At 46.1% G+C, this 27,823-nt stretch overlaps 1 protein-coding gene across 1 annotated transcript in view; it reads right to left on the bottom strand.

The window, feature by feature from the left end:
• Positions 1-27,197, bottom strand: part of LOC115128674 (inactive phospholipase C-like protein 2) — a 53,671-nt gene extending 26,474 nt beyond the window's left edge. Inside the window, exons 1-5 of the mRNA XM_029658747.2 lie at positions 26,488-27,197; positions 9,510-9,611; positions 9,132-9,281; positions 8,630-8,790; positions 7,615-8,332 (exon numbers count right to left, since the gene is read on the bottom strand). Coding sequence (XP_029514607.2) covers positions 7,615-8,332; positions 8,630-8,790; positions 9,132-9,281; positions 9,510-9,611; positions 26,488-26,685 — 1,329 coding nt within the window. The 5' untranslated portion in view covers positions 26,686-27,197. The remainder of the gene's footprint in view (positions 1-7,614; positions 8,333-8,629; positions 8,791-9,131; positions 9,282-9,509; positions 9,612-26,487) is intronic.
• Positions 27,198-27,823: the final 626 nt, after the last annotated feature.

The raw sequence follows: 27,823 nt of genomic DNA, 5'->3' as shown, positions 1-27,823 counted from the left end.
GTGACATACAGTACCAGTCAAAAGTTTGGACACACCTACTAATTACATGATTGATTTCGTTATTTTTTTACTATTTTCTACATTGTAGCATAATAGTGAAGACATCAAAACTATGAAATAACACATGGAATCATGTAGTAACCAAAAATTAGTTAAACAAATCAAAATGTATTTTATATTTGAGATTCTTCAAAGTAGCCACCCTTTGACTTGATGACAGCTTTCCACACTCTTGGCATTCTCTCAACCAGATTCATTAGGTAGTAACCTGGAATGCATTTCAATTAACAGTTGTGCCTTGTTAATTTGTGGAATGTCTTTGGTTAATGGATTTGAGCCAATCAGTTGTGTTGTGACATGGTAGGGGTGATTTCCCCCTCTAGGGGAGGGGGGAATCTGTGCTGTATACAGAAGATAGCTCTATTTGGTAAAAGACCAAGTCCATATTATGGCAAGAACAGCTCAAATAAGCAAAGAGAAATGGCAGTCCATCATTACTTTAAGACATGAAGGTCAATCAATACAGAACATTTCAAGAACTTGCAATCCAAATTTGAGATTTTTGGTTCCAACCACTGTGTCTTTGTGAGACAGAACAGATGATCTCTGCATGTGTGGTTCCCACCGTGAAGCATGGGGGAGGAGGTGTGATGGTGCTTTGCTGGTGACATTCATTTATAATTCAAGGCACACTTAACCAGCATGGCTACCACAGCATTCTGCAGCGATTCGCCATCCCATCTGGTTTGCGCTTAGTGGGACTATCATTTGTTTTTCAACAGGACAATGACCCAACACACCACCAGGCTGTGTAAGGGCTATTTGACCAAGAAGGAGAGTGATGGAGTGCTGCATCAGATGACCTGGTCTCCACAATCCCCCAACTTCAACCCAATTGAGATAGTTTGGGATGAGTTGGACCGCAGAGTGAAGGAAAAGCAGTCAACAAGTGCTCAGCATATGTGGGAACTCCTTCAAGACTATTGGAAAAGCATTCCAGGTGAAGCTGCTTGAGAGAATTCCAAGAGTCTGCAAAGTTGTCTTCAAGGGAAATGGTGGCTACTTTGAAGAATCTCAAATATGCTTTGATTTGTTTAACACTTTTTTGGTTCTTACATGATTCCATATGTGTTATTTCATAGTTTTGATGTCCTCACTATTATTCTACAATGTAGAAAATAGTAAAAATAAAGAAAAACCCTTGAATGAGTAGGTTTCATTTACATTTACATTTACATTTAAGTCATTTAGCAGACGCTCTTATCCAGAGCGACTTACAAATTGGTGCATTCACCTTATGACATCCAGTGGAACAGTAGTGCATCTAAATCTTTTAAGGGGGGGTGAGAGGGATTACTTTATCCTATCCTAGGTATTCCTTAAAGAGGTGGGGTTTCAGGTGTCTCCGGAAGGTGGTGATTGACTCCGCTGTCCTGGCGTCGTGAGGGAGTTTGTTCCACCATTGGGGGGCCAGAGCAGCGAACAGTTTTGACTGGGCTGAGCGGGAACTGTACTTCCTCAGTGGTAGGGAGGCGAGCAGGCCAGAGGTGGATGAACGCAGTGCCCTTGTTTGGGTGTAGGGCCTGATCAGAGCCTGGAGGTACTGAGGTGCCGTTCCCCTCACAGCTCCGTAGGCAAGCACCATGGTCTTGTAGCGGATGCGAGCTTCAACTGGAAGCCAGTGGAGAGAGCGGAGGAGCGGGGTGACGTGAGAGAACTTGGGAAGGTTGAACACCAGACGGGCTGCGGCGTTCTGGATGAGTTGTAGGGGTTTAATGGCACAGGCAGGGAGCCCAGCCAACAGCGAGTTGCAGTAATCCAGACGGGAGATGACAAGTGCCTGGATTAGGACCTGCGCCGCTTCCTGTGTGAGGCAGGGTCGTACTCTGCGGATGTTGTAGAGCATGAACCTACAGGAACGGGCCACCGCCTTGATGTTAGTTGAGAACGACAGGGTGTTGTCCAGGATCACGCCAAGGTTCTTAGTGCTCTGGCAGGAGGACACGATGGAGTTGTCAACCGTGATGGCGAGATCATGGAACGGGCAGTCCTTCCCCGGGAGGAAGAGCAGCTCCGTCTTGCCGAGGTTCAGCTTGAGGTGGTGATCCGTCATCCACACTGATATGTCTGCCAGACATGCAGAGATGCGATTCGCCACCTGGTCATCAGAAGGGGGAAAGGAGAAGATTAATTGTGTGTCGTCTGCATAGCAATGATAGGAGAGACCATGTGAGGTTATGACAGAGCCAAGTGACTTGGTGTATAGCGAGAATAGGAGAGGGCCTAGAACAGAGCCCTGGGGGACACCAGTGGTGAGAGCACGTGGTGTGGAGACGGATTCTCGCCACGCCACCTGGTAGGAGCGACCTGTCAGGTAGGACGCAATCCAAGCGTGGGCCGCGCCGGAGATGCCCAACTCGGAGAGGGTGGAGAGGAGGATCTGATGGTTCACAGTATCGAAGGCAGCCGATAGGTCTAGAAGGATGAGAGCAGAGGAGAGAGAGTTAGCTTTAGCAGTGCGGAGCGCCTCCGTGATACAGAGAAGAGCAGTCTCAGTTGAATGACTAGTCTTGAAACCTGACTGATTTGGATCAAGAAGGTCATTCTGAGAGAGATAGCGGAGAGAGATAGCGGGAGAGCTGGCCAAGGACGGCACGTTCAAGAGTTTTGGAGAGAAAAGAAAGAAGGGATACTGGTCTGTAGTTGTTGACATCGGAGGGATCGAGTGTAGGTTTTTTCAGAAGGGGTGCAACTCTCGCTCTCTTGAAGACGGAAGGGACGTAGCCAGCGGTCAGGGATGAGTTGATGAGCGAGGTGAGGTAAGGGAGAAGGTCTCCGGAAATGGTCTGGAGAGGAGGGGATAGGGTCAAGCGGGCAGGTTGTTGGGCGGCCGGCCGTCACAAGACGCGAGATTTCATCTGGAGAGAGAGGGGAGAAAGAGGTCAGAGCACAGGGTAGGGCAGTGTGAGCAGAACCAGCGGTGTCGTTTGACTTAGCAAACGAGGATCGGATGTCGTCAACCTTCTTTTCAAAATGGTTGACGAAGTCATCTGCAGAGAGGGAGGAGGGGGGGAGGAGGATTCAGGAGGGAGGAGAAGGTGGCAAAGAGCTTCCTAGGGTTAGAGGCAGATGCTTGGAATTTAGAGTGGTAGAAAGTGGCTTTAGCAGCAGAGAGAGAAAAGGAAAATGTAGAGAGGAGGGAGTGAAAGGATGCCAGGTCCGCAGGGAGGCGAGTTTTCCTCCATTTCCGCTCGGCTGCCCGGAGCCCTGTTCTGTGAGCTCGCAATGAGTCGTCGAGCCACGGAGCGGGAGGGGAGGACCGAGCCGGCCTGGAGGATAGGGGACATAAAGAGTCAAAGGATGCAGAAAGGGAGGAGAGGAGGGTTGAGGAGGCAGAATCAGGAGATAGGTTGGAGAAGGTTTGAGCAGAGGGAAGAGATGATAGGATGGAAGAGGAGAGAGTAGCGGGGGAGAGAGAGCGAAGGTTGGGACGGCGCGATACCATCCGAGGGGCAGTGTGGGAAGTGTTGGATGAGAGCGAGAGGGAAAAGGATACAAGGTAGTGGTCGGAGACTTGGAGGGGAGTTGCAATGAGGTTAGTGGAAGAACAGCATCTAGTAAAGATGAGGTCGAGCGTATTTCCTGCCTTGTGAGTAGGGGAGAAGGTGAGAGGGTGAGGTCGAAAGAGGAGAGGAGTGGAAAGAAGGAGGCAGAGAGGAATGAGTCAAAGGTAGACGTGGGGAGGTTAAAGTCGCCCAGAACTGTGAGAGGTGAGCCGTCCTCAGGAAAGGAGCTTATCAAGGCATCAAGCTCATTGATGAACTCTCCGAGGGAACCTGGAGGGCGATAAATGATAAGGATGTTAAGCTTGAAAGGGCTGGTAACTGTGACAGCATGGAATTCAAAGGAGGCGATAGACAGATGGGTAAGCGGAGAAAAAGAGAATGACCACTTGGGAGAGATGAGGATCCCGGTGCCACCACCCCGCTGACCAGAAGCTCTCGGGGTGTGCGAGAACACGTGGGCAGACGAAGAGAGAGCAGTAGGAGTAGCAGTGTTGTCTGTGGTGATCCATGTTTCCGTCAGTGCCAAGAAGTCGAGGGACTGGAGGGAGGCATAGGCTGAGATGAACTCTGCCTTGTTGGCCGCAGATCGGCAGTTCCAGAGGCTACCGGAGACCTGGAACTCCACGTGGGTCGTGCGCGCTGGGACCACCAGATTAGGGTGGCCGCGGCCACGCGGTGTGGAGCGTTTGTATGGTCTGTGCAGAGAGGAGAGAACAGGGATAGACAGACACATAGTTGACAGGCTACACAAGAGGCTACGCTAATGCAAAGGAGATTGGAATGACAAGTGGACTACACGTCTCGAGTGTTCAGAAAGTTAAGCTTACGTAGCAAGAATCTTATTGACTAAAATGATTAAAATGATACAGTACTGCTGAAGTAGGCTAGCTGGCAGAGGCTGCGTTGTTGACTATGTAGGCTAGCTGGCAGTGGCTGCGTTGTTGACACTACACTAATCAAGTCGTTCCGTTGAGTGTAATAGTTTCTACTGTGCTGCTATTCGGGGCTAGCTGGCTAGCTAGCAGTGTTGATTACGTTACGTTGCGTTAAAAGAACGACAATAGCTGGCTAGCTAACCTAGGAAATCGCTCTAGACTACACAATTATCTTTGATACAAAGACGGCTATGTAGCTAGCTATGTAGCTAGCTACGATCAAACAAATCAAGCCGTCGTACTGTAATGAAATGAAATGAAAAATGTGACACTACCTGTGGAGGGAAACGAAATGCGACCGGATTGTTGAGTGCGGAAGTTCTGTTCGGTAGACGTTGGCTATCTGTTGGCTAGCTAGCAGTGTCTCCTACGTTAAGGACGACAAATAGCTGGCTAGCTAACCTCGGTAAATTAAGATAATCACTCTAAAACTACACACTCTAAACTACACAATTATCTTGGATACGAAGACAGCAAAGACAACTATGTAGCTAGCTAACACTACACTAATCAAGTCGTTCAGTTGAGTGTAATAGTTGTGCTGCTAATCGGTAGACGGTGGACGTTAGCTAGCTGGCTAGCTGCAGGGCAGATAGCAGCGTAGACTGCGTTAGGACGACGAAATACGATAATTACGCAATTATCTATGATACAAAGACGGCTATGTAGCTAGCTAAGAAGAAATTGCTAAGATTAGACAAATCAAACCGTTGTACTATAATGAAATGTAATACTACCTGCGGACCGAGTGCAGATGCGACCGCTCGGCTCCAACTTTTGACTAGTACTGTAGTTCTATTCGGTAAAACCTGACACAACAACTGTCCATTTTACCGCCATACCGGTGGTCACGAGTCATGACTGCAGTCAAATTCTACATGACCGTTTAGTCACGGTAACTAGGCATCTCCAAAACTGTGCTCTGATGCTGCTGATGGTTATTAGAAGCATACCAAACTTGCTAATTGCCAGTCTCTAATGGCCTGGTATTCAGAGCTCTATTGTTCCTCTAATTACTAATTACTAATTGCGCAACATTTCTACGGGCTATGCAATTGTAGAGTTTTGATGGCCTCTATTAAAAAGAGGAGGATCCCATCAGATTTCTATAATCTAGAACTACTATATTTATTTCTCAACTTTACTAATATTAAGAACATTGCTTCGCTTTACAACATGAGTATAGCCTACCTAGCTGGCATGAAAATGAACAACGGGAAAAGCGTCCTCCATTATCTATTTAAGTGCAAAAATTATACGTATTTTTTCTAAATCAAAACTAATTTCACACATATATTATGTAATATATGTAAAGACAAGATTAAATTAAGAATAGTCTGATGGCTGACAATATTATAATTTGTGAATGATGTATTATCACTGAATGATGCCCAGCATGTGCAGTAAGGCAAGAAGCAGCGCATTCTTTTTTCCCCAGACTTTTTCATATCGTAGTCACACACATCACGTAACCTAGCCCATAGGTCTATATGTTTTGATAAGGTTTGTATCACAACTAAAGTGGCTAACTCCAAATGTAGCCTAGGCCTAGCACCATGGAACACGCTTAGAGAGCACGTAGCCTACAGAGCCTAGTAAAAGATTTGTTCTTATAAACTCAGTCATTACACAATCATGTGTGAAAACAGTTTGGACTGGCCACTATTTAAAAGAGGATCCTAGCTTTCTCGTGCTGCTAGTAGGCCCAGGCTATAACAGATACGTTTCTTCTTTATTTGCATAGGAAAAATGTGGCCTTTTGTAAATATATTTCAAGCAACTATACTGCACTTTATATGACTGGAGACATTAGCAGAATCTTTTGTAATATGTCAAATTTAAGGCTAGTCAACTCTGCTGACACTGACAATCAATAAAAACGCTGTTGTCCATAAAACAGGCCGGAGAGAAGGGAAGACACAAATATAGTATGATGTCCATCTAAACTGGAGGACGAAATGATTGTCCATAAAACAGGCCGGAGAGAAGGGAAGACACAAATATAGTATGACGTCCATCTAAACTGGAGGACGAAATGATTGTCCATAAAACAGGCCGGAGAGAAGGGAAGACACAAATATAGTATGACGCCCATCTAAACTGGAGGACGAAATGATTGTCCATAAAACAGGCCGGAGAGAAGGGAAGACACAAATATAGTATGACGTCCATCTAAACTGGAGGACGAAATGATTGTCCATAAAACAGGCCAGAGAGAAGGGAAGACACAAATATAGTATGACGTCCATCTAAACTGGAGGACGAAATGATTGTCCATAAAACAGGCCGGAGAGAAGGGAAGACACAAATATAGTATGACGTCCATCTAAACTGGAGGACGAAATGATTGTCCAAAAACATACAGACCCAACAATGATAAATATTGAATAGGCACAGTGCGCATAAATAACTCTAAATTAAGCATATGGGAGGACATGTGTCTTTGTTAACGGCATATGGGAGGACATGTGTCTTTGTTAACGGCATATGGGAGGACATGTGTCTTTGTTAACTGCTGAACACAGAATAGTGCGAACTCCCTCAGAAAAAATCCTTTCTATTTTATTCAGCTACTGTATGTTCAATTGTATTATTCATACTATAAAATAATGCCACAGAATTCTAAGCAAATCTTGTCTGCTAAATGAACTAGTGTAGCCCACAGCCATATGGCATAGCCTCAGAATATGCGATTCTGTTATTCTGAAATGGGCTTCATTTTCTTCATATCATGTTTCTTTAGACCTGTCTAAAATAAATAATTAATTCATTGTGAAGGTTTAGGCTATATTACATGGATTTGACTTTTTAAAATGTAGATGTTCCAAAGGTCTGCATCAGTGGCTTGCTTGTAGGCTGTGCGTTGAAGCCAGGAGATGCTAAACGTGTTCTGGTTAATTGTTGGTCAATTACCGTGAGATCGGCAGTTATTTGCATGACAATCACCGGCTGACAAAATTGACCGCCACAGCCCTAATTGCAGGGACACTTTATTTCTTATCAGATAGACAGAGCTAAGAAGGTCAAAATAGAAGGAAAAGAGAGGAGAAACAGGGAGAGAGAAAACACAAGAACAGTTCTTCTGGTATAATATTCCTCTTCCCAATCCTTACCTGAGCCACGCCCTGCTCAGCCTCCAGGAACTTCATCAGATCCTTGGTATCCAAGAACTCCTTGTTGCTAGAGAACTGCACAAGGAGGAAGTAGATCTCCGGTCGGGTGCAAAGTTCGTGAAATACCTCAATGAACTCCTCCTTGGTGACCCTGTCCTCTATTTCTCCTCTTCTGTTGTCTGTGTTACCTTTAGCCACCACCTCAGTTCTAGTCCCAGTCACATCTCCTATACCGATCACCTCAGTTCTAGTCCCAGTCACATCTCCTTTACCTACCACCTCAGTTCTAGTCCCAGTCACATCTCCTATACCGACCACCTCAGTTCTAGTCCCAGCCCCATCTCCTATACCGACCACCTCAATTCCATCCCCAGAACCAGTCCCAGCTCCAGCTACAACTGAAGTCCCAACCATTGCTTCAGGTAGAGCCACAGCCCCAACATCAGTTCCAACTCCAGTTGTCCGAGCCCCCCTCGTCCTCTCTTTGATTCGATGGAGCTCCTTAAACCTGCGTTCTACTTTCCCACTCCTCACTCCAGGGTTAACACTCTTGATCAGTCCTACCGCCGACCGCAAACTGATCCCCTCCTCCTCTCTTCCACCGAGTCCATTTGAAACAACCTTAGAGGAGAACATCTCTGCTAGCCAGATGAGACGAAGGCTGTCCTCACTGCTGGCTATCATATCCATGGCATGCTTCCCATACAGAATCAGATACCTAGGATGAGACAGAGAAGGATTACAAGGAGATGTCGTCATAATTTAAAGATACTAGGGTAGGAAATAATATGGGAAATGAGCCAACTCTTCCAATTGTTTTCATTCACTTCTTTGTCTCACTGGGACTTCCATTTCGGTGCCAGTGGATCTTCAGATTGTTACGGTATGACATCACTGGGCCATGGAGAGTTGGCTAAACTACAGCACAACCAGATCTGGCAACCCGGAAATACTTTGTCGACATGTATTCTACATCAAGATCTGGCAACCCAGCAAGACATTGACGACATCCTACCTCAGGCCAGTTACCCAAACGTTGGCCACCTCTGCAGAGTTAGCTACCAGGTCCAGAGCTTCATAGGTCTCTCCGTAGATGATCGAGAAGGCACAGTCCTCAGAGATCTGGTCATAGATGCCGTTGGTCCTAAATGTCTCTGTGTTGCGGCCGGTGCGGACCTGGAATGACACAAAGAAGGATCCAATCAAAAGTCAGTGAAGGAACTCGGTGAAACAATAGGAACAGTATACAAGGAGTCAATTGTTCCTATTGCTTCACCGAGTTCATTCACTGACTGATTGTTCTATTTGGCTCCAAGACAGTGCTGAAGAATAGTCAACTCCTGACGAGAGCAAACTCCATTTAAATGTATTGCAGATCATCCAATTAAAGTAGTTCTGGTTCAGTGCATAAACTCACTCATGGCATTCCCCAGCCATTGCATTTATCAGGAGTTAACTCTATTATGATTCATAGCATCCCTGTCTCCACTTTGTTCTCCTCCTGGGTGTGTACCTACCTCTCTGATGGAGGAGACGGCGATGCGGGCCTTATCTGACTCCTTCTTGGAGGGCTCCCATCGCAGGGCCTGCAGACTTGACTCCAGCAGGTAGTAGCGCTGGTAGACGCGTGAGTTGGAGCGCACTTTCCGCAGCTCAGTACCCCTCACCTGAGACAAACAGCACGTCAATTATGCACAGACATTGATCCTATTCACTGGGAAGCAAACAGGACGAAATAGACTACCTGGCCAATGAAAAACGCCTGTTTTCGTTTTCCGTTGCGAAACGTTTTTCAACGGTGTGCACTAATGAATAACTGAAACCAACAGACACTGCCACTACAGAACTATATAACTAGTTTATAACTAGTGTGTGTAATAGGTGATGTTCCCCACCATAGCACTGATGCAGTCTGCAGCGCTGCTGATCTTCCTCTCAGAGAGACTGCTGCTGAAGGAGACCGTCTTCTTCCTCTCACGACCAGCACGAGAACCATCCTACAGAGAGACAGAGGGAGGTTCAAAGGGAGGGATGGAGGGAGGGAGACAGAGGGGAAGAGGATGAGAGGGGAAGCGATAGGAGGAAATTGGGAAAGTGGAGAGAGAGTGGAGCAGAGGGAAAGGGAGAAAGATATTAATACAGATGAATCTACACTCCAACCAGCACAGGTTCATTACACTCTGTAGTTGTTTCTTCTGATATCATGTGTCAGAGTGCCTTTGCCCTTCACCCTTAACCCATTAATCAAACACTGATGGGCTTTGAGAATTCTAAATCCGATTGTCCTTAATGACTTTGGCCTCCAAATCGTCTGAGTTCTAAATCACTCTTCCACACAATCAACCACTCAAAAGAGCAGCTTGAGAGAGAGAGAGAGAGAGAGAGAGAGACATTAAAGGGAAGGATGACAACATTGTTTGGGGGTGGTGGGGTGGGTTTATTTAATTACAGATATATCTAGCTCTAGAAAAAAACTGTCAAAGAGAATCAGTAGCAGCATCAATGATGGAGCATCAGGAAAGACAGAGGGAACACTGTTGCGTCCTGTAATCCAATCACGTTAACACACATTGAAAGGTGCCCTGACGCGGCCAATGACGACTGGCGACCTTATCATTCAGCCTAGTCAATACACAAGAACAGATTTAAAGCTAAAAAAAATTGGGCCTCCCGAGTGGCGCAGCGGTCTAAGGCACTGCAGTGCTTGAAGCATCACTACAGACCCAGGTTCGATCCCAGGCTGTGTTACAGCCAGCTGTGACCCGGCGACCCAATTGGCCCAGCGTCGTTAGGAGAGGGTTTGGCAGACTGGAATTTCCTTGTCCCTTCGTGCTCTAGCAGCTCCTTGTGGCAGGACGGCCAACTTCAAGCTGACTTCGGTCGCCAGCTGCACTGTTTCCTCTGACACATTGGTGCGGCTGGCTTCCGGGTTAAGTGAGCAGTGTGTCAAGAAGTTGTGTGGCTTGGCCTGGTCGTGTTTCAGAGGAGGCATGGCTCTTGACCTTTGACCTACGGACTCGGGAGAGGCAGTTGCAGCAGTGGGACAAGACTGTAACTACCAATTGGGGAGAAAAAGGGGTCAACCTTTTTATATATATTTTTATTATTCAGAATACATTCAATATAAACCCACACAAAACCCCATAGAGAAATTGACAAAACAAATAGATGTAGGACCTTAGCAGTTGTAAAGGCACAGCCTTCTTCAGAAGACCCTTCTGTCTTCTGCATCTCCTCATCACCGTGTTTCTACACCTGCATTGCTTGCTGTTTGGGGTTTTAGGCTGGGTTTCTGTACAGCACTTTGAGATATCAGCTGATGTAAGAACGGCTTTATAAATAAATTGGATTTGATCTCCTTCTGTCTTCTGCACCTCCTTCTGTCTTCTGCATCTCCTTCTGCCTTATGCATCTCCTTCTGCATCTCCTTCTGCCTTCTGCACCTCCTTCTGTCTTCTGCATCTCCTTCTGTCTCCTGCACCTCCTTCTGTCTTCTGCATCTCCTTCTGTCTTCTGCATCTCCTTCTGCCTTCTGCATCTCCTTCTGTCTTCTGCACCTCCTTCTGTCTTCTGCACCTCCTTCTGCCTTCTGCACCTCCTTCTGTCTTCTGCACCTCCTTCTGTCTTCTGCACCTCCTTCTGTCTTCTGCATCTCCTTCTGTCTTCTGCACCTCCTTCTTGCCTTCTGCATCTCCTTCTGCCTTCTGCATCTCCTTCTGCCTTCTGCATCTCCTTCTGCCTTCTGCACCTCCTTCTGTCTTCTGCATCTCCTTCTGTCTTCTGCATCTCCTTCTGTCTTCTGCACCTCCTTCTGTCTTCTGCACCTCCTTCTGTCTTCTGCACCTCCTTCTGTCTTCTGCATCTCCTTCTGTCTTCTGCACCTCCTTCTGTCTTCTGCACCTCCTTCTGTCTTCTGCATCTCCTTCTGTCTTCTGCATCTCCTTCTGCCTTCTGCACCTCCTGTCTTCTGCACCTCCTTCTGTCTTCTGCATCTCCTTCTGTATCTCCTTCTGCCTTCTGCATCTCCTTCTGCCTTCTGCATCTCTTTCTGCCTTCTGCATCCCCTTCTGTCTTCTGCATCTCCTTCTGTCTTCTGCACCTCCTTCTGCATCTGCGTCAACCTTGTTCAGAAGCTCTAGATGAAACTGTGTGCTAAATGACCATGTCATTTCGTTAAGGTTGCCTGCATCATCAACTGATCAGGGTCAAAGGTTAGTTGGATAGTCAGGCATGAGCAAATGAAAAGCCCCTTTGACTGTTCACTGTAAACTGCAGGACTGTTCCGTAGAAAGAGGGAGAGAAAGAAAAGGAAAGAGAGAGAGGGGTGAAAGAGATTGAGCGAGAGAGAAAGAAAGAGTGGGAGAGGGGGGAAAGAGAGAATGTGGAAATTCCTGTCATGTATACTTGAGTGTGGTCACAGAGGTGAGAAGGGGAGAATTGGCCCAGTGTTGTCCGGGTTAGGAGAGTGTTTCCTCTGACACATTGGTGCAGCTGGCTTCTGGGTTAAGCGGGTGGGTGTTAAGAAGCGAGGTTTGGCGGGTCATGTTTCAGAGGACGCATGACTCGACCTTCGCCTCCCAAGCCCGTTAGGGGGCGAGTAAGACAAGGTTGAAATTGGGGAGAAAAATGGGGTAAAATACCCCCCAAAAAATGTATAGTTGTCTATCCCTGTACCAAAACTAGATTTCCCATGTGGACACTATGAGAATGTTTGATCAGTGACACATTGTAACCACTGCATGAACAACCAGAAAGAGAGAGAACGGTGGTGGTGTTTAAGTCCCTGCTCCTTCATGTGACTCCACCTCAAACAGATGTTCCCCCAACAGGGATCAATTATGTCTGATCATCTTATCTCCTTTATCAACCCATGGTTCCCTCTTCTCTATTCCCTCTCTTTTCTTGTCCCTGGAAGAGAAAGAATGAGTATCCCTTTCCTTTCTGCTGTTTCTATGAGAATATCATGGCATAAACACTGGTTGCGCACACAGACAACTGTACTAGATACAGAGCTGCACTGCTGTCAAAGAAAATCAATGTGGCACTAAATCTACAGTACCAGTAGGGTTTCTCCACAGCCATTCACACCCAAGTGAAATCACTGGACATACAGGAAATACCATCCAAATGCATTTAAAGACTTGTTTCTCTCGCAGTTCAAAGACCTGTGTCTATTCTATGTATAGCTTAAAAGTCAGATTAATGTTATTGGTACCAAATGGCACCCTACTCCCTATATAGTGCCGTACCCTATGGGCCCTGGTCGAAAGTAGTGCACTATAGGGAAATAGGGTGCTATTTGGGACGCATACAGACAGTAACAGACTCTAGAACTAGGATATGTAGTTCTATGAGGTTCATGTGGTAGCCTCACACCAGCAGAGGTTTGCGTGTCTGTTAGGCTGGAGGAGCAAATGCCATGTGACCTATTCAACAGACTGATTCAATTGAAGTCTGTATAGGGCCACTTCATACTGTATGTAGTAAACTCACAAAAAAAGAAACGTCCTCTTACTGTCAACTGCATTTATTTTCAGCAAACTTAACATGTGTAAATATTTGTATGAACATAAGATTCAACAGACATAAACTGAACAAGTTCCACAGACATGTGACTAACCTGAACTGGGATAATGTGTCCCTGAACAAAGGGGGGTCAAAATCAAAAGTAACAGTCGGTATCTGGTGTGGCCACTGCATTAAGTACTGCAGTGCATCTCCTCCTCATGGACAGCACCATATTTGCCAGTTCTTGATGTGAGATGTTACCTCACTCTTCCACCAAGGCACCTGCAAGTTCCCAGACATTTCTGGGGGTGAATGGCCCTCACCCTCTGACCCAACAGGTCCCAGACATTTCTGGGGGTGAATGGCCCTCACCCTCTGACCAAACAGGTCCCAGACATGCTCAATGGGATTGAGATCCGGGCTCTTCGCTGGCCATGGCCGAACACAGACATTCCTGTCTTGCAGGAAATCATGCACAGAACGAGCAGTATGGCTGGTGGCATTGTCATGCTGGAGGTCATGTCAGAATGAGCCTGCAGGAAGGTGTTACGCACGCCTCTATGAAGAGGGAACGCAACACCCTGCTACAATTAAACTCTCCGTGAAGTGAAAAAGGTATGGACTGTAGATGCGAGTAAGAATGACAACAAGCAGAATGTGGTACCGTTTACAAGGACTTTATTCCTTTACACGGTAATATGGGGAAAAGGGGCTGGACGGAACCAAAGCAAAGAAAGTAAATCTCAAAGCCCCCCTTCCTATCTTACCTGCCTAACCAATACTTACCTAATTTAGCACCACCTGGTGCCCTAACCAAAAGACAGGGGGTGGTCCGCCCAGGTCTTACCTAGTGTGCCTAGACAGTTAATATGCTACGGGTATATGTATGCCCGCGGGCCTCTTGCCTAAGCACTCCCTAGGTGCCTTCCCCTTCCCCCCTGGGAACAAATGAAACAGAATATTAAACAATTTCACAAACAAACTAAGAAACAAAGGACATCAAATAAGCTCTATCTGAGCAACAAACTCACAAAACATACCAACTCTCAGCAATGAACTCCCAGCAAAATCAACCTCTATCAAAATCTCTCTGCAATGACCTCCCAGAAAATCTCTCTACAAAAAGATCTCCCTCCTGAACAGAACACTGGCTTTTATATAGCGTCAGAAGGAATGGGTAATTGGAGACAGCTGCGTCTTGACTAGGGGGCGGGGTCAGTTCTCCAATTAGCCATGGAGTCGACCAATCAGCTGCTTGAGGGATTTCAGGAAGCCATTTCCTGAAATAAACACATGCAAATATACAAACTACAATACATAAACTGGGGAACGTAACAGAAGGGTACCACATGAGGGAGGAGGATGTCTTCTCTGTAACGCACAGCACTGAGATTGCCTGCAATGACAACAAGCTCAGTCCGATGATGCTGTGACACACCGCCCCAGCCATGACAGACCCTCCACCTCCAAATCGATCACACTCCAGAGTACAGGCCTTGGTGTAACGCTCATTCCTTCGACGATAAACGCAAATGCGACCATCACCCCTGGTGAGACAAAACCACGAATCGTCAGTTAAGAGCACTTTTTGCCAGTCCTGTCTGGTCCAGCAACGGTGGATTTGTGCCCATAGGCGATGTTGTTGCCGGTGATGTCTGGTGAGGACCTGCCTTAAAACAGGCTTACAAGCCCTCATCAAGCCTCTCTCAGGCTATTGTGGACAGTCTGATCAGTGATGGAGGCCATGTGCGTTCCTGGTGTAACTCGGGCAGTTGAGATGTTTATACCTGTCCCGCAGGTGTGATGTTCGGATGTACCAATCCTGTGCAGGTGTTGTTACATGTGGTCTGCCACTGTGAGGACGATCCGCTGTCCATCCTGTCTCCCTGTAGCGCTGTCTTTGGCGTCTCACAGTAGGGACATTGCAATTTATTGCCCTGGCCACATCTGCAGTCCTCATGCCTCCTTGCAGCATGCCTAAGGCACGTTCACGCAGATGAGCAAGGACCCTGGGCATCTTTCTTTTGGTGTTTTTCAGAGTCAGTAGAAAGGACTTTTTAGTGTCCTAAGTTTTCATAACTGTGGCCTTAATTGCCTACCGTCTGTAAGCTGTTAGTGTCTTAACGACCTTTCCACAGCTGCATGTTCATTAATTGTTTATGGTTCATTGAACAAGCATGGGAAACAGTGTTTAAACACTTTACAATGAAGATCTGTGAAGTTATTTGGATTTTTACAAATTATCTTTGAAAGACAGGGTCCTGAAAAAGGAATGTTTCTTTTTTTGCTGAGTTTATGTCTACACACACACAACCTCATTACACGTATCAATACAAAACACACACACACACTAATCTCTGACATCAAGATAGACCCTGAACACATTACCTTGAAAAGAGATGAGCTGGTCACGCACAAACACACTCATTCAGTTGTAAACGAGTGGCCAATGTGCACATGTAAACGAGCACAGTGAGAAAACACACTTACATACACCCTGTGTTCACTGTCTTCTAACATTTTCGTCAAAAAGCCATGTAACCTTAAGGTCTGTAACCTCTGCTTGAATTATATAATTAGCCACGCTACCTTAGACTGAGGGGTGTGTGTGTGTGTGTGTGTGTGTGTGTGTGTGTGTGTGTGTGTGTGTGTGTGTGTGTGTGTGTGTGTGTGGGTGGAAGACAGAGCAAGAGAGGAAAAAAAGACAAATAAAAAAGAAACAAAGCTTTGGTCCTGAACTGTTGTCCTTTGAGGCTTTAAAACCATGATGTTGAACATTCAAAGCAACTGGGAAACGTCCATGACAGGCATTGTAGTCCCCTTAGCTTGCTATGTAACTTCTGAGTGATAGGAAGCACAAGCACCACCACAAATCAGCCTATACCACTGCACACACACTCGTCGTAACTATGACAACTAGCATAGCCTTGTCAGCAAATGACTGCTGTCTGAACACACACAAGTCCGGTCACTTGTAACTTGCTGTTTGGCCAGTCAGTATTCCAAAACAGAATTGAAAAACAAAAGTGATTTGAGCATTAATGCCTGCAGTGTGAACAAGGCTTTAGAGACTCATGATTGATGACATACTGTGCTCTGAAACACACATGCAGGTACCAGCAGGCTCAAACACCTGGCTGTGATCAGCTGGGATTTCTGTGTTAAAACACAAACATATACACACCACCGAAAACCATCATGCTAAAAACATTATACATCTTCTGGACGGTGGCTTAGCATTAAAAAGGTTAGTACAAACTATGATCATATTTGTCTCACTTCTGCACCTGTATGTGTGTGTCTGTATCTGTGTGTCAGGGTTGAGGTCAATTCCATTTAAATTCCAGTCAATTCAGAACATAAACCAAACTCCAATTCCACATTGTCCTCATTGAAAAGCATTGAATAGAATTGACATTTCAGTGTACTTCCTGAATTGACTGGAATTGAAATGGAATTGACCCCAACTCTGTTGTGCATGTGAGTGTGTGTTAATGCATCGATGCGTATTTGATACAGTATGGGACAGGAAGTCAATGTTACAACGCAGAGGATAAACAGGAAGTATGAAGTGGTCGTGTCATTCACTCAGCGACAACATGATTCAACACCATTTACTACGCAACATCCACACCAATTCAGAACCAGCAGATAGTCGAGTCAAAACCACCAACTAAGAGCTTACCAGAAGTGTCTCCTTCTTTACAAGTCTTTGATGTTCCAGATGAGATGCAGGTTTGAGGATGATTCAAAAGGCAGACATGAAAAGGTCATTGTGACAGCAATCTAACCACAGTTTCTGCTGAAAAGGTCACAGCCGGAGCTCTTTTGTAGGCCTTCAGCTAAGCCCCAAACCCACTGAAACACTAGAGGCTGCAGGGTACAGGAGTATGAACAATCAATATGTGAATATTTGTTTGGTTGTTTGGGCATGAACAGAGTATTTGTTTCAAATGTAGAAGGCATCAGTGGTGCCTTGGTGAGTTAGGGGCTGATGATGAATCTAGTGATGGTTCTCTTTCGCACACCAACATATTTTTTGTGAAGAACCCTCACTTAACCTCAGCACTCCTCCATAGCAACAGCTGGATTACCATCCAGACTGCTGTACTCTCCTGCTGTGTGTGTGTGTGTGTGTGTGTGTGTGTGTGTGTGTGTGTGTGTGTGTGTTGTGTTGCAGAGAACAGGCCTAGCTGTGTATTGTTTAGCTGTGGTTACTTGCTCTAAAACAGCCTGAAGCAATGTGAATTGGTGTAAAGGTGGTCCAAAGCAGGCTAAAGTGGGCTAAAGATTCCAGTCAGTGTTAACTAAAGTAGCAGGTAAGAGGAGCTACAACTCAAACCATATCCCTCTCCAGTTGTCTGCCAACCCCCCAAGCTAACACTGTTCTCTCAGTCAGAAAACACATAAAAATAACTCTCTCTCAAACACACACACACACACACACACACACACGATCTCCCACATTACCATATATGGTGGTTAGGTTGTCTAAGACACGCACACACACATAATGAGGCAATCATTACTACTCATACAATACTACAAAGACTCGATTTGTTAGGTCATCAAACATTTGAAAATAAAATGAATAAAACAAGTTCCAAAGAAACTCCCCACACCTCTGTGTGTTTTTGTGTCCGTAACTGTGACGAAACAGGAAGCAAAGACAACATTTTGTCTCTGTGATTCTTACAGGTAGATGAGTCCTGTTGTCTTATCGTTGTCTCCACTAACATGAACTTCAGTCTCAGAGACAGGGCACTACCCAGAGACAGGTTACTACCCAGAGACAGGTTACTACCCAGAGACAGGTTACTACCCAGAGACAGGTTACTACCCAGAGACAGGGCACTACACAGAGACAGGTTACTACCCAGAGACAGGTTACTACCCAGAGACAGGGCACTACCCAGAGACAGGTTACTACCCAGAGACAGGGCACTACCCAGAGACAGGTTACTACCCAGAGACAGGTTACTACCCAGAGACAGGGCACTACCCAGAGACAGGTTACTACCCAGAGACAGGGCACTACCCAGAGACAGGTTACTACCCAGAGACAGGGCACTACCCAGAGACAGGTTACTACCCAGAGACAGGTTACTACCCAGAGACAGGTTACTACCCAGAGACAGGGCACTACCCAGAGACAGGTTACTACCCAGAGACAGGGCACTACCCAGAGACAGGTTACTACCCAGAGACCGGTTACTACCCAGAGACCGGTTACTACCCAGAGACAGGGCACTACCCAGAGACAGGTTACTACCCAGAGACAGGGCACTACCCAGAGACAGGTTACTACCCAGAGACAGGTTACTACCCAGAGACAGGGCACTACCCAGAGACAGGTTACTACCCAGAGACAGGGCACTACCCAGAGACAGGTTACTACCCAGAGACAGGGCACTACCCAGAGACAGGTTACTACCCAGAGACAGGTTACTACCCAGAGACAGGTTACTACCCAGAGACAGGGCACTACCCAGAGACAGGTTACTACCCAGAGACAGGTTACTACCCAGAGACAGGGCACTACCCAGAGACAGGTTACTACCCAGAGACAGGGTACTACCCAGAGACAGGTTACTACCCAGAGACAGGGCACTACCCAGAGACAGGTTACTACCCAGAGACAGGTTACTACCCAGAGACAGGTTACTACCCAGAGACAGGGCACTACCCAGAGACAGGGCACTACCCAGAGACAGGTTACTACCCAGAGACAGGTTACTACCCAGAGACAGGGCACTACCCAGAGACAGGTTACTACCCAGAGACAGGGTACTACCCAGAGACAGGGTACTACCCAGAGACAGGGCACTACCCAGAGACAGGTTACTACCCAGAGACAGGTTACTACCCAGAGACAGGGCACTACCCAGAGACAGGGCACTACCCAGAGACAGGGCACTACCCAGAGACAGGTTACTACCCAGAGACAGGTTACTACCCAGAGACAGGGCACTACCCAGAGACAGGTTACTACCCAGAGACAGGTTACTACCCAGAGACAGGCACTACCCAGAGACAGGGTACTAACCAGAGCACCCTTACCTACCTACCCACCTAGCATGAGCATTAGAGAAAAAGAGAGGAGAAAACAGGCCTGTGTTCCAAAGTAGTGCACTATATAGGGAATAGGCTACCATTTGGGACAGCTCAGGGGTGAAATTAGGACAGGAGGGAAGGTCTCTAACCAACTAAAAGGAGAGAGGAAGAGAGGGGTAAGACAGGAGGGAAGGTCTCTAACCAACTAAAAGGAGAGATCAAGAGAGGGGTAAGACAGGAGGGAAGGTCTCTAGCCAACTAAAAGGAGGAGGAGAGGGGTAAGACAGGAGGGAAGGTCTCTAACCAACTAAAAGGAGAGGAAGAGAGGGGTAAGACAGGAGGGAAGGTCTCTAACCAACTAAAAGGACAGGAAGAGAGGGGTAAGACAGGAGGGAAGGTCTCTAACCAACTAAAAGGAGAGGTCAAGAGAGGGGTAAGACAGGAGGGAAGGTCTCTAGCCAACTAAAAGGAGGAGGAGAGGGGTAAGACAGGAGGGAAGGTCTCTAGCCAACTAAAAGGAGAGGAAGAGAGGGGTAAGACAGGAGGGAAGGTCTCTAACCAACTAAAAGGAGAGAGGAGGAGAGGGGTAAGACAGGAGGGAAGGTCTCTAACCAACTAAAAGGAGAGAGGAAGAGAGGGGTAAGACAGGAGGGCAGATCTCTAACCAACTAAAAGGAGAGAGGAAGAGAGGGGTAAGACAGGAGGGAAGGTCTCTAACCAACTAAAAGGAGAGAGGAGGAGAGGGGTAAGACAGGAGGGAAGGTCTCTAACCAACTAAAAGGAGAGAGGAGAGGGGTAAGACAGGAGGGAAGGTCTCTAACCAACTAAAAGGAGAGGAAGAGAGGGGTAAGACAGGAGGGAAGGTCTCTAACCAACTAAAAGGAGAGAGGAGAGGGGTAAGACAGGAGGGAAGGTCTCTAACCAACTAAAAGGAGAGAGGGAGGGGTAAGACAGGAGGGAAGGTCTCTAACCAACTAAAAGGAGAGAGGAAGAGAGGGGTAAGACAGGAGGGAAGGTCTCTAACCAACTAAAAGGAGAGAGGAGGAGAGGGGTAAGACAGGAAGGAAGGTCTCTAACCAACTAAAAGGAGAGGAAGAGAGGGGTAAGACAGGAGGGAAGGTCTCTAACCAACTAAAAGGAGAGATCAAGAGAGGGGTAAGACAGGAGGGAAGGTCTCTAACCAACTAAAAGGAGAGAGGATGAGAGGGGTAAGACAGGAGGGAAGGTCTCTAACCAACTAAAAGGAGAGGAAGAGAGGGGTAAGACAGGAGGGAAGGTCTCTAACCAACTAAAAGGAGAGAGGAGGAGAGGGGTAAGACAGGAGGGAAGGTCTCTAACCAACTAAAAGGAGAGAGGGAGGGGTAAGACAGCAGGGAAGGTCTCTAACCAACTAAAAGGAGAGAGGAAGAGAGGGGTAAGACAGGAGGGAAGGTCTCTAACCAACTAAAAGGAGAGAGGAGGAGAGGGGTAAGACAGGAGGGAAGGTCTCTAACCAACTAAAAGGAGAGGAAGAGAGGGGTAAGACAGGAGGGAAGGTCTCTAACCAACTAAAAGGACAGGAAGAGAGGGGTAAGACAGGAGGGAAGGTCTCTAACCAACTAAAAGGAGAGATCAAGAGAGGGGTAAGACAGGAGGGAAGGTCTCTAACCAACTAAAAGGAGAGAGGAGGAGAGGGGTAAGACAGGAGGGAAGGTCTATAACCAACTAAAAGGAGAGGAAGAGAGGGGTAAGACAGGAGGGAAGGTCTCTAACCAACTAAAAGGAGAGAGGAGGAGAGGGGTAAGACAGGAGGGAAGGTCTCTAACCAACTAAAAGGAGAGAGGAAGAGAGGGGTAAGACAGGAGGGAAGGTCTCTAACCAACTAAAAGGAGAGAGGAAGAGACGGGTAAGACAGGAGGGAAGGTCTCTAACCAACTAAAAGGAGAGAGGAAGAGAGGGGTAAGACAGGAGGGAAGGTCTCTAACCAACTAAAAGGAGAGAGGAAGAGACGGGTAAGACAGGAGGGAAGGTCTCTAACCAACTAAAAGGAGAGAGGAAGAGAGGGGTAAGACAGGAGGGAAGGTATCTAACCAACTAAAAGGAGAGAGGAAGAGAGGGGTAAGACATGAGGGAAGGTCTCTAACCAACTAAAAGGAGAGAGGAAGAGAGGGGTAAGACAGGAGGGAAGGTCTCTAACCAACTAAAAGGAGAGGAAGAGAGGGGTAAGACAGGAGGGAAGGTCTCTAACCAACTAAAAGGAGAGAGGAGGAGAGTGGTAAGACAGGAGGGAATGTCTCTAACCAACTAAAAGGAGAGAGGAGGAGAGGGGTAAGACAGGAGGGAAGGTCTCTAACCAACTAAAAGGAGAGAGGAAGAGAGGGGTAAGACAGGAGGGAAGGTCTCTAACCAACTAAAAGGAGAGGAAGAGAGGGGTAAGACAGGAGGGAAGGTCTCTAACCAACTAAAAGGAGAGAGGAGGAGAGTGGTAAGACAGGAGGGAATGTCTCTAACCAACTAAAAGGAGAGAGGAGGAGAGGGGTAAGACAGGAGGGAAGGTCTCTAACCAACTAAAAGGAGAGAGGAAGAGAGGGGTAAGACAGGAGGGAAGGTCTCTAACCAACTAAAAGGAGAGAGGAGAGGGGTAAGACAGGAGGGAAGGTCTCTAACCAACTAAAAGGAGAGAGGATGAGAGGGGTAAGACAGGAGGGAAGGTCTCTAACCAACTAAAAGGAGAGAGGAAGAGAGGGGTAAGACAGGAGGGAAGGTCTCTAACCAACTAAAAGGAGAGAGGAAGAGAGGGGTAAGACAGGAGGGAAGGTCTCTAACCAACTAAAAGGAGAGAGGAAGAGACGGGTAAGACAGGAGGGAAGGTCTCTAACCAACTAAAAGGAGAGAGGAAGAGAGGGGTAAGACAGGAGGGAAGGTATCTAACCAACTAAAAGGAGAGAGGAAGAGAGGGGTAAGACAGGAGGGAAGGTCTCTAACCAACTAAAAGGAGAGATCAAGAGAGGGGTAAGACAGGAGGGAAGGTCTCTAACCAACTAAAAGGAGAGGAAGAGAGGGGTAAGACAGGAGGGAAGGTCTCTAACCAACTAAAAGGAGAGAGGAGGAGAGTGGTAAGACAGGAGGGAATGTCTCTAACCAACTAAAAGGAGAGAGGAGGAGAGGGGTAAGACAGGAGGGAAGGTCTCTAACCAACTAAAAGGAGAGAGGAAGAGAGGGGTAAGACAGGAGGGAAGGTCTCTAACCAACTAAAAGGAGAGAGGAGAGGGGTAAGACAGGAGGGAAGGTCTCTAACCAACTAAAAGGAGAGAGGATGAGAGGGGTAAGACAGGAGGGAAGGTCTCTAACCAACTAAAAGGAGAGAGGAGGAGAGGGGTAAGACAGGAAGGAAGAGAAGTAGACAGAAGAGAGAAAGAGCAATAGGGGGAGAGAAAAAAAGAGGAGAGGTGAGTTTGGGGTGTGTGAGGCATAACAGCATGTGGAGCTTCTCCCCTACTGACATGCCCCTATCCAAAAACACACACAGAAGCCAAATCCTCTGACTTACATTCAAAAGGCCAGGAATGTCATATGCCCAGTTTTCCTACATACTGTACCAGACAGGGATTGATCCCATCTCGAGGAATTCTTGAGATGAACCATACAGGTTGTTTTCATGGGGGCAGCAGGGGTGTGCAAGGAGGAATGGGCAGGGGAATGAGAATGAGCAACTAGGGTGCTAGCTAGTGCATGGTAGTCAACTACTAGTGGTAAGCCTAAATGTGTTAGTCTTCAGTGTGTAGGCTATGTGGCTCACTGAGCATGGCGCTTGCAACGTCAGTATGGTGGGTTTGATTCCCGCTGGAGACGCCCATATGAAAATGTATATTTCTATTTTGCGCTGCGTTGTTGTTCCATGCTGTGTCGTACTCTGCTGCCCTTTAAAGATGCACAGTTTGTGTGTTGCAAGTAAGACATGTGATGTAGCTAACCACCACATCAAACAAGCTCGTGGAAGATAGTCGAGCATGTCGAGCAGCAGCGAAGAGAAGTCATTTAACGCCACTTACAGCCCAGCGTGGGACGGAGCTGGTTATTGTAGACGCAACACAACTTTCCTGAAGCGTGAGAGAAAGCTAAACACATTTCTGTTTCTGACAATCCTATCCTGGCAACGCACAAACAAATGAAGTCAATGGGTAGGAGGAGAAAATGGAGATGGAGAGTTTTACGACCCAGCTAGCACATAATGTTCTGAGAACCATCTGTTTCTTCGAGCTTGGTGCGAGGTTGGTTGTCCCATGGTTATTCTGGGAATGGTGCAGGACAGTTGCTTGGCTTTGGAACATTCTCTGCACATTTAAGGAACTTTCTTGCTATTTCATTACTTTAACATAACGTTTCCTAAAAGTTCAAACATGTTTACATTTAATAACGTTTTTGGTAATGTTCTAAGAATATTCAATACTTCCTCATAACACTTCCACCAGGTTTCCTCGGGATTCTATTTAAAGTCATGTTCTCAAATTGTTCTGAGAACGTTAAGAAACAGTGTTATTCGTGTACTTTAGCATATCGTTTTCTGTAGGTTTCCTCGTGTTTGTATTTAAAGGCATGATCTCAGAACATTAAGAAACATTTCCATAAAAACATAAGAAAACATTGGTAATGTTCAAAAAACATTAGAGGAATGTTATTGAAAAAACATCTGCATTCCGTTCTCAGCATCAACAAAACTATCTCTATCCTCTCTCTTGTTAAGTGTGTTCAGGGGTTGGCCAGGTACACTAATTGGCCACATCTGAGAGAGAAAGAGTGAGAGACAGACAGAGATACAGAGAGAGGAGGAAATAGATAGAGGTTGAAGAGAAAGAGAGTGAGTGAGTGAGTGAGTGAGTGAGTGAGTGAGTGAGTGAGTGAGTGAGTGAGTGAGTGAGTGAGTGAGTGAGTGAGAGAGAGGAGGAAATAGATGGGAGGTTTAAGACAATTGGCCACATCTGAGAGAGAAAGAGTGAGAGACAGACAGAGATACAGAGAGAGGAGGAAATAGATAGAGGTTGAAGAGAAAGAGAGTGAGTGAGTGAGTGAGTGAGTGAGTGAGTGAGTGAGTGAGTGAGTGAGTGAGTGAGTGAGTGAGTGAGTGAGTGAGTGAGTGAGTGAGTGAGTGAGTGAGTGAGTGAGTGAGTGAGTGAGTGAGAGAGAGGAGGAAATAGATGGGAGGTTTAAGACAAAGAGAGTGAGAGAATGAAAGAGCGATACAGAGAGGAAAGAGATAGAGGTTGAAGAGAAAGAGCAATTAGACCCAACCAAATCATACTTGACACATTGGAAAGAATTGGCTCTCAAGAGAAGACAGGCTATGTGCACACTGCCCACAAAATGAGGTGGAAACTTCCTAACCTCTTGGCAAATGTATGACCATATTAGAGACACATATTTCCCTCAGATTACACAGATCCACAAAGAATTTGAAAACCAACCCAATTTTGATAAACTACTGGGTGAAATACCACAGTGTGCCATCACAGCAGCAAGATTTGTGACCTGTTGCCACAAGAAAAGGTCAACCAGTGAAGAACAAACATTGTAAATACAACCCATATTTATGTTGATTTATTTTCCCTTTTGTACTTTAACTATTTGCTCATCGTTACAACACTGTATATAGACATAATATGACATTTGAAATGTGTAATGTTTACTGTTAATGTATTGTTTATTTCACTTTTGTTTATTATCTACTTCACTTGCTTTGGCAATGTTAACATATGTTTCCCATGCCAATAAAGCCCTTGAATTGAATTGAGAGAGAGACCGAGAGAGACAGAGAGAGAGAGGCAGAGCGACAGAGAGACAGAGCGACAGAGAGAGCGACAGACAGAGAGAGCGAGGCAAAGAGAGAGAGACAAAGAGACAGAAAGAGAGAGACATGGAGAGACAGAGAGAGAGAGACAGAGAGAGACAGAGAGACACAGAGAGAGAGAGACATAGAGAGACAGAGAGAGAGACATAGAGAGACAGAGAGAAAGACATAGAGGCAGAGAGAGAGACAGAGAGACAGAAAGAGAGAGACAGAGAGAGAGAGAGACAGAGAGAGACATAGAGAGAGACACAGAGAGAGAGACATAGAGAGACAGAGAGAGAGAGACATAGAGAGAGACAGAGAGAGACACAGAGAGAGACACAGAGAGAGACACAGAGAGAGAGACAGAGAGAGAGACAGAGAGAGACACAGAGAGAGAGAGACATAGAGAGAGACAGAGAGAGAGACATTGAGAGAGACAGAGTGTAAGTAAGGGACCATCTCTATCTCTAACTGCTCATGACTCAAAGCAACATTGCAACATGAACTGTGAGGAAATTGGCCAACTGGTCAACTTCCTGCCCTGCCAAGTGCTGGGAGCGAATCAGACGGGCCCAGAGCTGATGACAAGGCCAACCAACTCATTCCTCTGTATGGATCAGCATCATACAAAACTGGCAAAGACAAGAGATCAATAAAAAGTATAATAAAACATTCAACAATCCTATGACACAAGATAAAGTGTTTGGACGAGCCCAGAGGTCACGAATGACAATATCGTCCCATTAAGAAACTGGGAACCTTCCTATTGAGGAATGTAATAGTTTTTCTTTCATATTTGTGTTTTGCTATATTCTACCTGTTTTATATTGTATTTGATTTTAGATTTTGCCTATGAAATTGTATATGCAGGGCTGTGAAAGGGACCCTGGTCTCAATGATGACTCCCTGCTTAAATAATGGTACCAGCTTGGATCGGTGCAAGTAATGTGTCCAGCACAGTAACTGGGTCAAGGGTCAGGTGCGTCATTCCATCCAGCCAAGTCCAAAGATCTAGGAATCAATCTCGGTCTTTCTGTCTTGACAACGAATGCAACAAGGCTAATTTAGTAGTAGGCCTAGAGATGGGCATGGTGCTCAAGGATCTGGGATGCATCTCAATACTATAAAGGGGATTCCTCTCCTTGTATCCTTCCCTTTATAAGCATTGATCTGAGAAGACAAGAAAGCTGAAAGCTACTGTATGGTCCAAGGAGATAATATAGGGAGAAGGAGAGGAGACAGGGAGAAGGGGGGAGACAGGGAGAAGGGGAGGAGACAGGGAGAAGGGGAGGAGAAAGGGAGAAGCAGTCACTTCAGACTCTAGACCCACAGATCAACTATTTCGCAATTAGCAGAGTGACAGTACCAAAACACCTCCAAATGACTAGATCGGAGTGTGATCTAACGCTACTGTATGTGTGAATGTGTGTGTGTCTGTTCATGAACAGTTAAGGATCCATTTAATATTGTCAGTTTGGTGTATTTAATATCCCCCCAACTTTTACCTTGATAATACTGCTCCGCCGCGGGATTCCTTTGGCGTCTGTATCTCCTCCTACTCCCGGCTTGTCAGTCATGGGGGATCCGGGACCAGTGTCGGTTTGGACAGCTGTCACGGTGTCTGACATTCCGCAGCCTCCGTTGGACACCAATTCTTCTCGATGAGTCTGGAGGTTCACCCCGTTGCCTGGAGAGGGTTTCATCACAGCAACCGGTGGGCGCGCACCCTACCCGTCTTTATGAAGTCCGCTACAAATTTGGAATTTTGTAGCTGTGGGTTTTGTTTGGTGTTCGCTTCGCTACGTGAAATAACTGACAATCATCTTATCCAAGATGCTTTAGCGCGCCAAAGCGACTCCGTGCTTGACAGACAGCCACACACTCTTGCTCTCGCAAAGTAGACTATCCAAAATATATCCTCTGCAAATCATGGTTCTCTGTCAGTAGCCTAGGCATCGCTTTACCCGACGAGAATGGGAATATTTTACATAGCTTTAACCATCTACTGCTGAGGTGCGTTCCGTTGTGATGTCGTCGGCGACTCGTCATAATAGAAAGTCAAAAAGAGATTCAGTGACCCGAATGGCGCACAACTCAAATGCGCAGTAATAAGCACTGCTGCCGGCGCTATTGTCTTTCATAATATGGAAATGAAAGCAAACGGCTTGACTTGACAGTTATCAGTGCGTTCTGGAACTTAGCCTTCCCACTGGGTACAGATGTCAATTCATCATATATTCCACGTTGGTTCAACGTTGAAATTACGTGGAAACAATAACGTTGATTCAACCAGTGTTTGCCCAGTGGGTTGTCCCTAAATATATCTTCCTTGGGAGCTGGGGTAGCAGGTGAGCATCATGTTTCCAGCCGTGTCGAATTCTGTCGCTGTCTATGTTGACAGAGGCGCGAATATATCATTTAATTTTACCAACATTCAAATGTACATAAACTATGGAGGACCAAACGTGCCGTAATTTGAAATAAATATGTAAATGCGCACATAAATAGACAAATGAATAAATAAATAAATACATCCACAAATAATTAAATAAATGTGCAAGGAAATACAAAAATACTTACCAAAATTCATTCATTTTCTCAACATATCTGTATGTACTGAATTATTTATATATGTATTATATAATTATTCAAACTTTAATTAATTGTAATAATTTAAATATTTATTAATGTATTTCTTTCTCCAAAATGATAATGAGGGGGTGTCAGTCAAACGTCTGTGGGTGGTATCTAATATACCATTGGTTGATCAATGTCACGGGATATTGTTTGATAGCTTTGCCTGCTTTTGCACCACCTATGTGAAGCTAGCCACAATAACGA

Source organism: Oncorhynchus nerka, linkage group LG4, assembly GCF_034236695.1.
Source record: "Oncorhynchus nerka isolate Pitt River linkage group LG4, Oner_Uvic_2.0, whole genome shotgun sequence".
In the NCBI taxonomy this organism is placed as follows: Eukaryota; Metazoa; Chordata; class Actinopteri; order Salmoniformes; family Salmonidae; genus Oncorhynchus; species Oncorhynchus nerka.
Note: the sequence above shows the minus strand (reverse complement) of the source record. Positions and strands in the feature narration are given on the sequence as shown.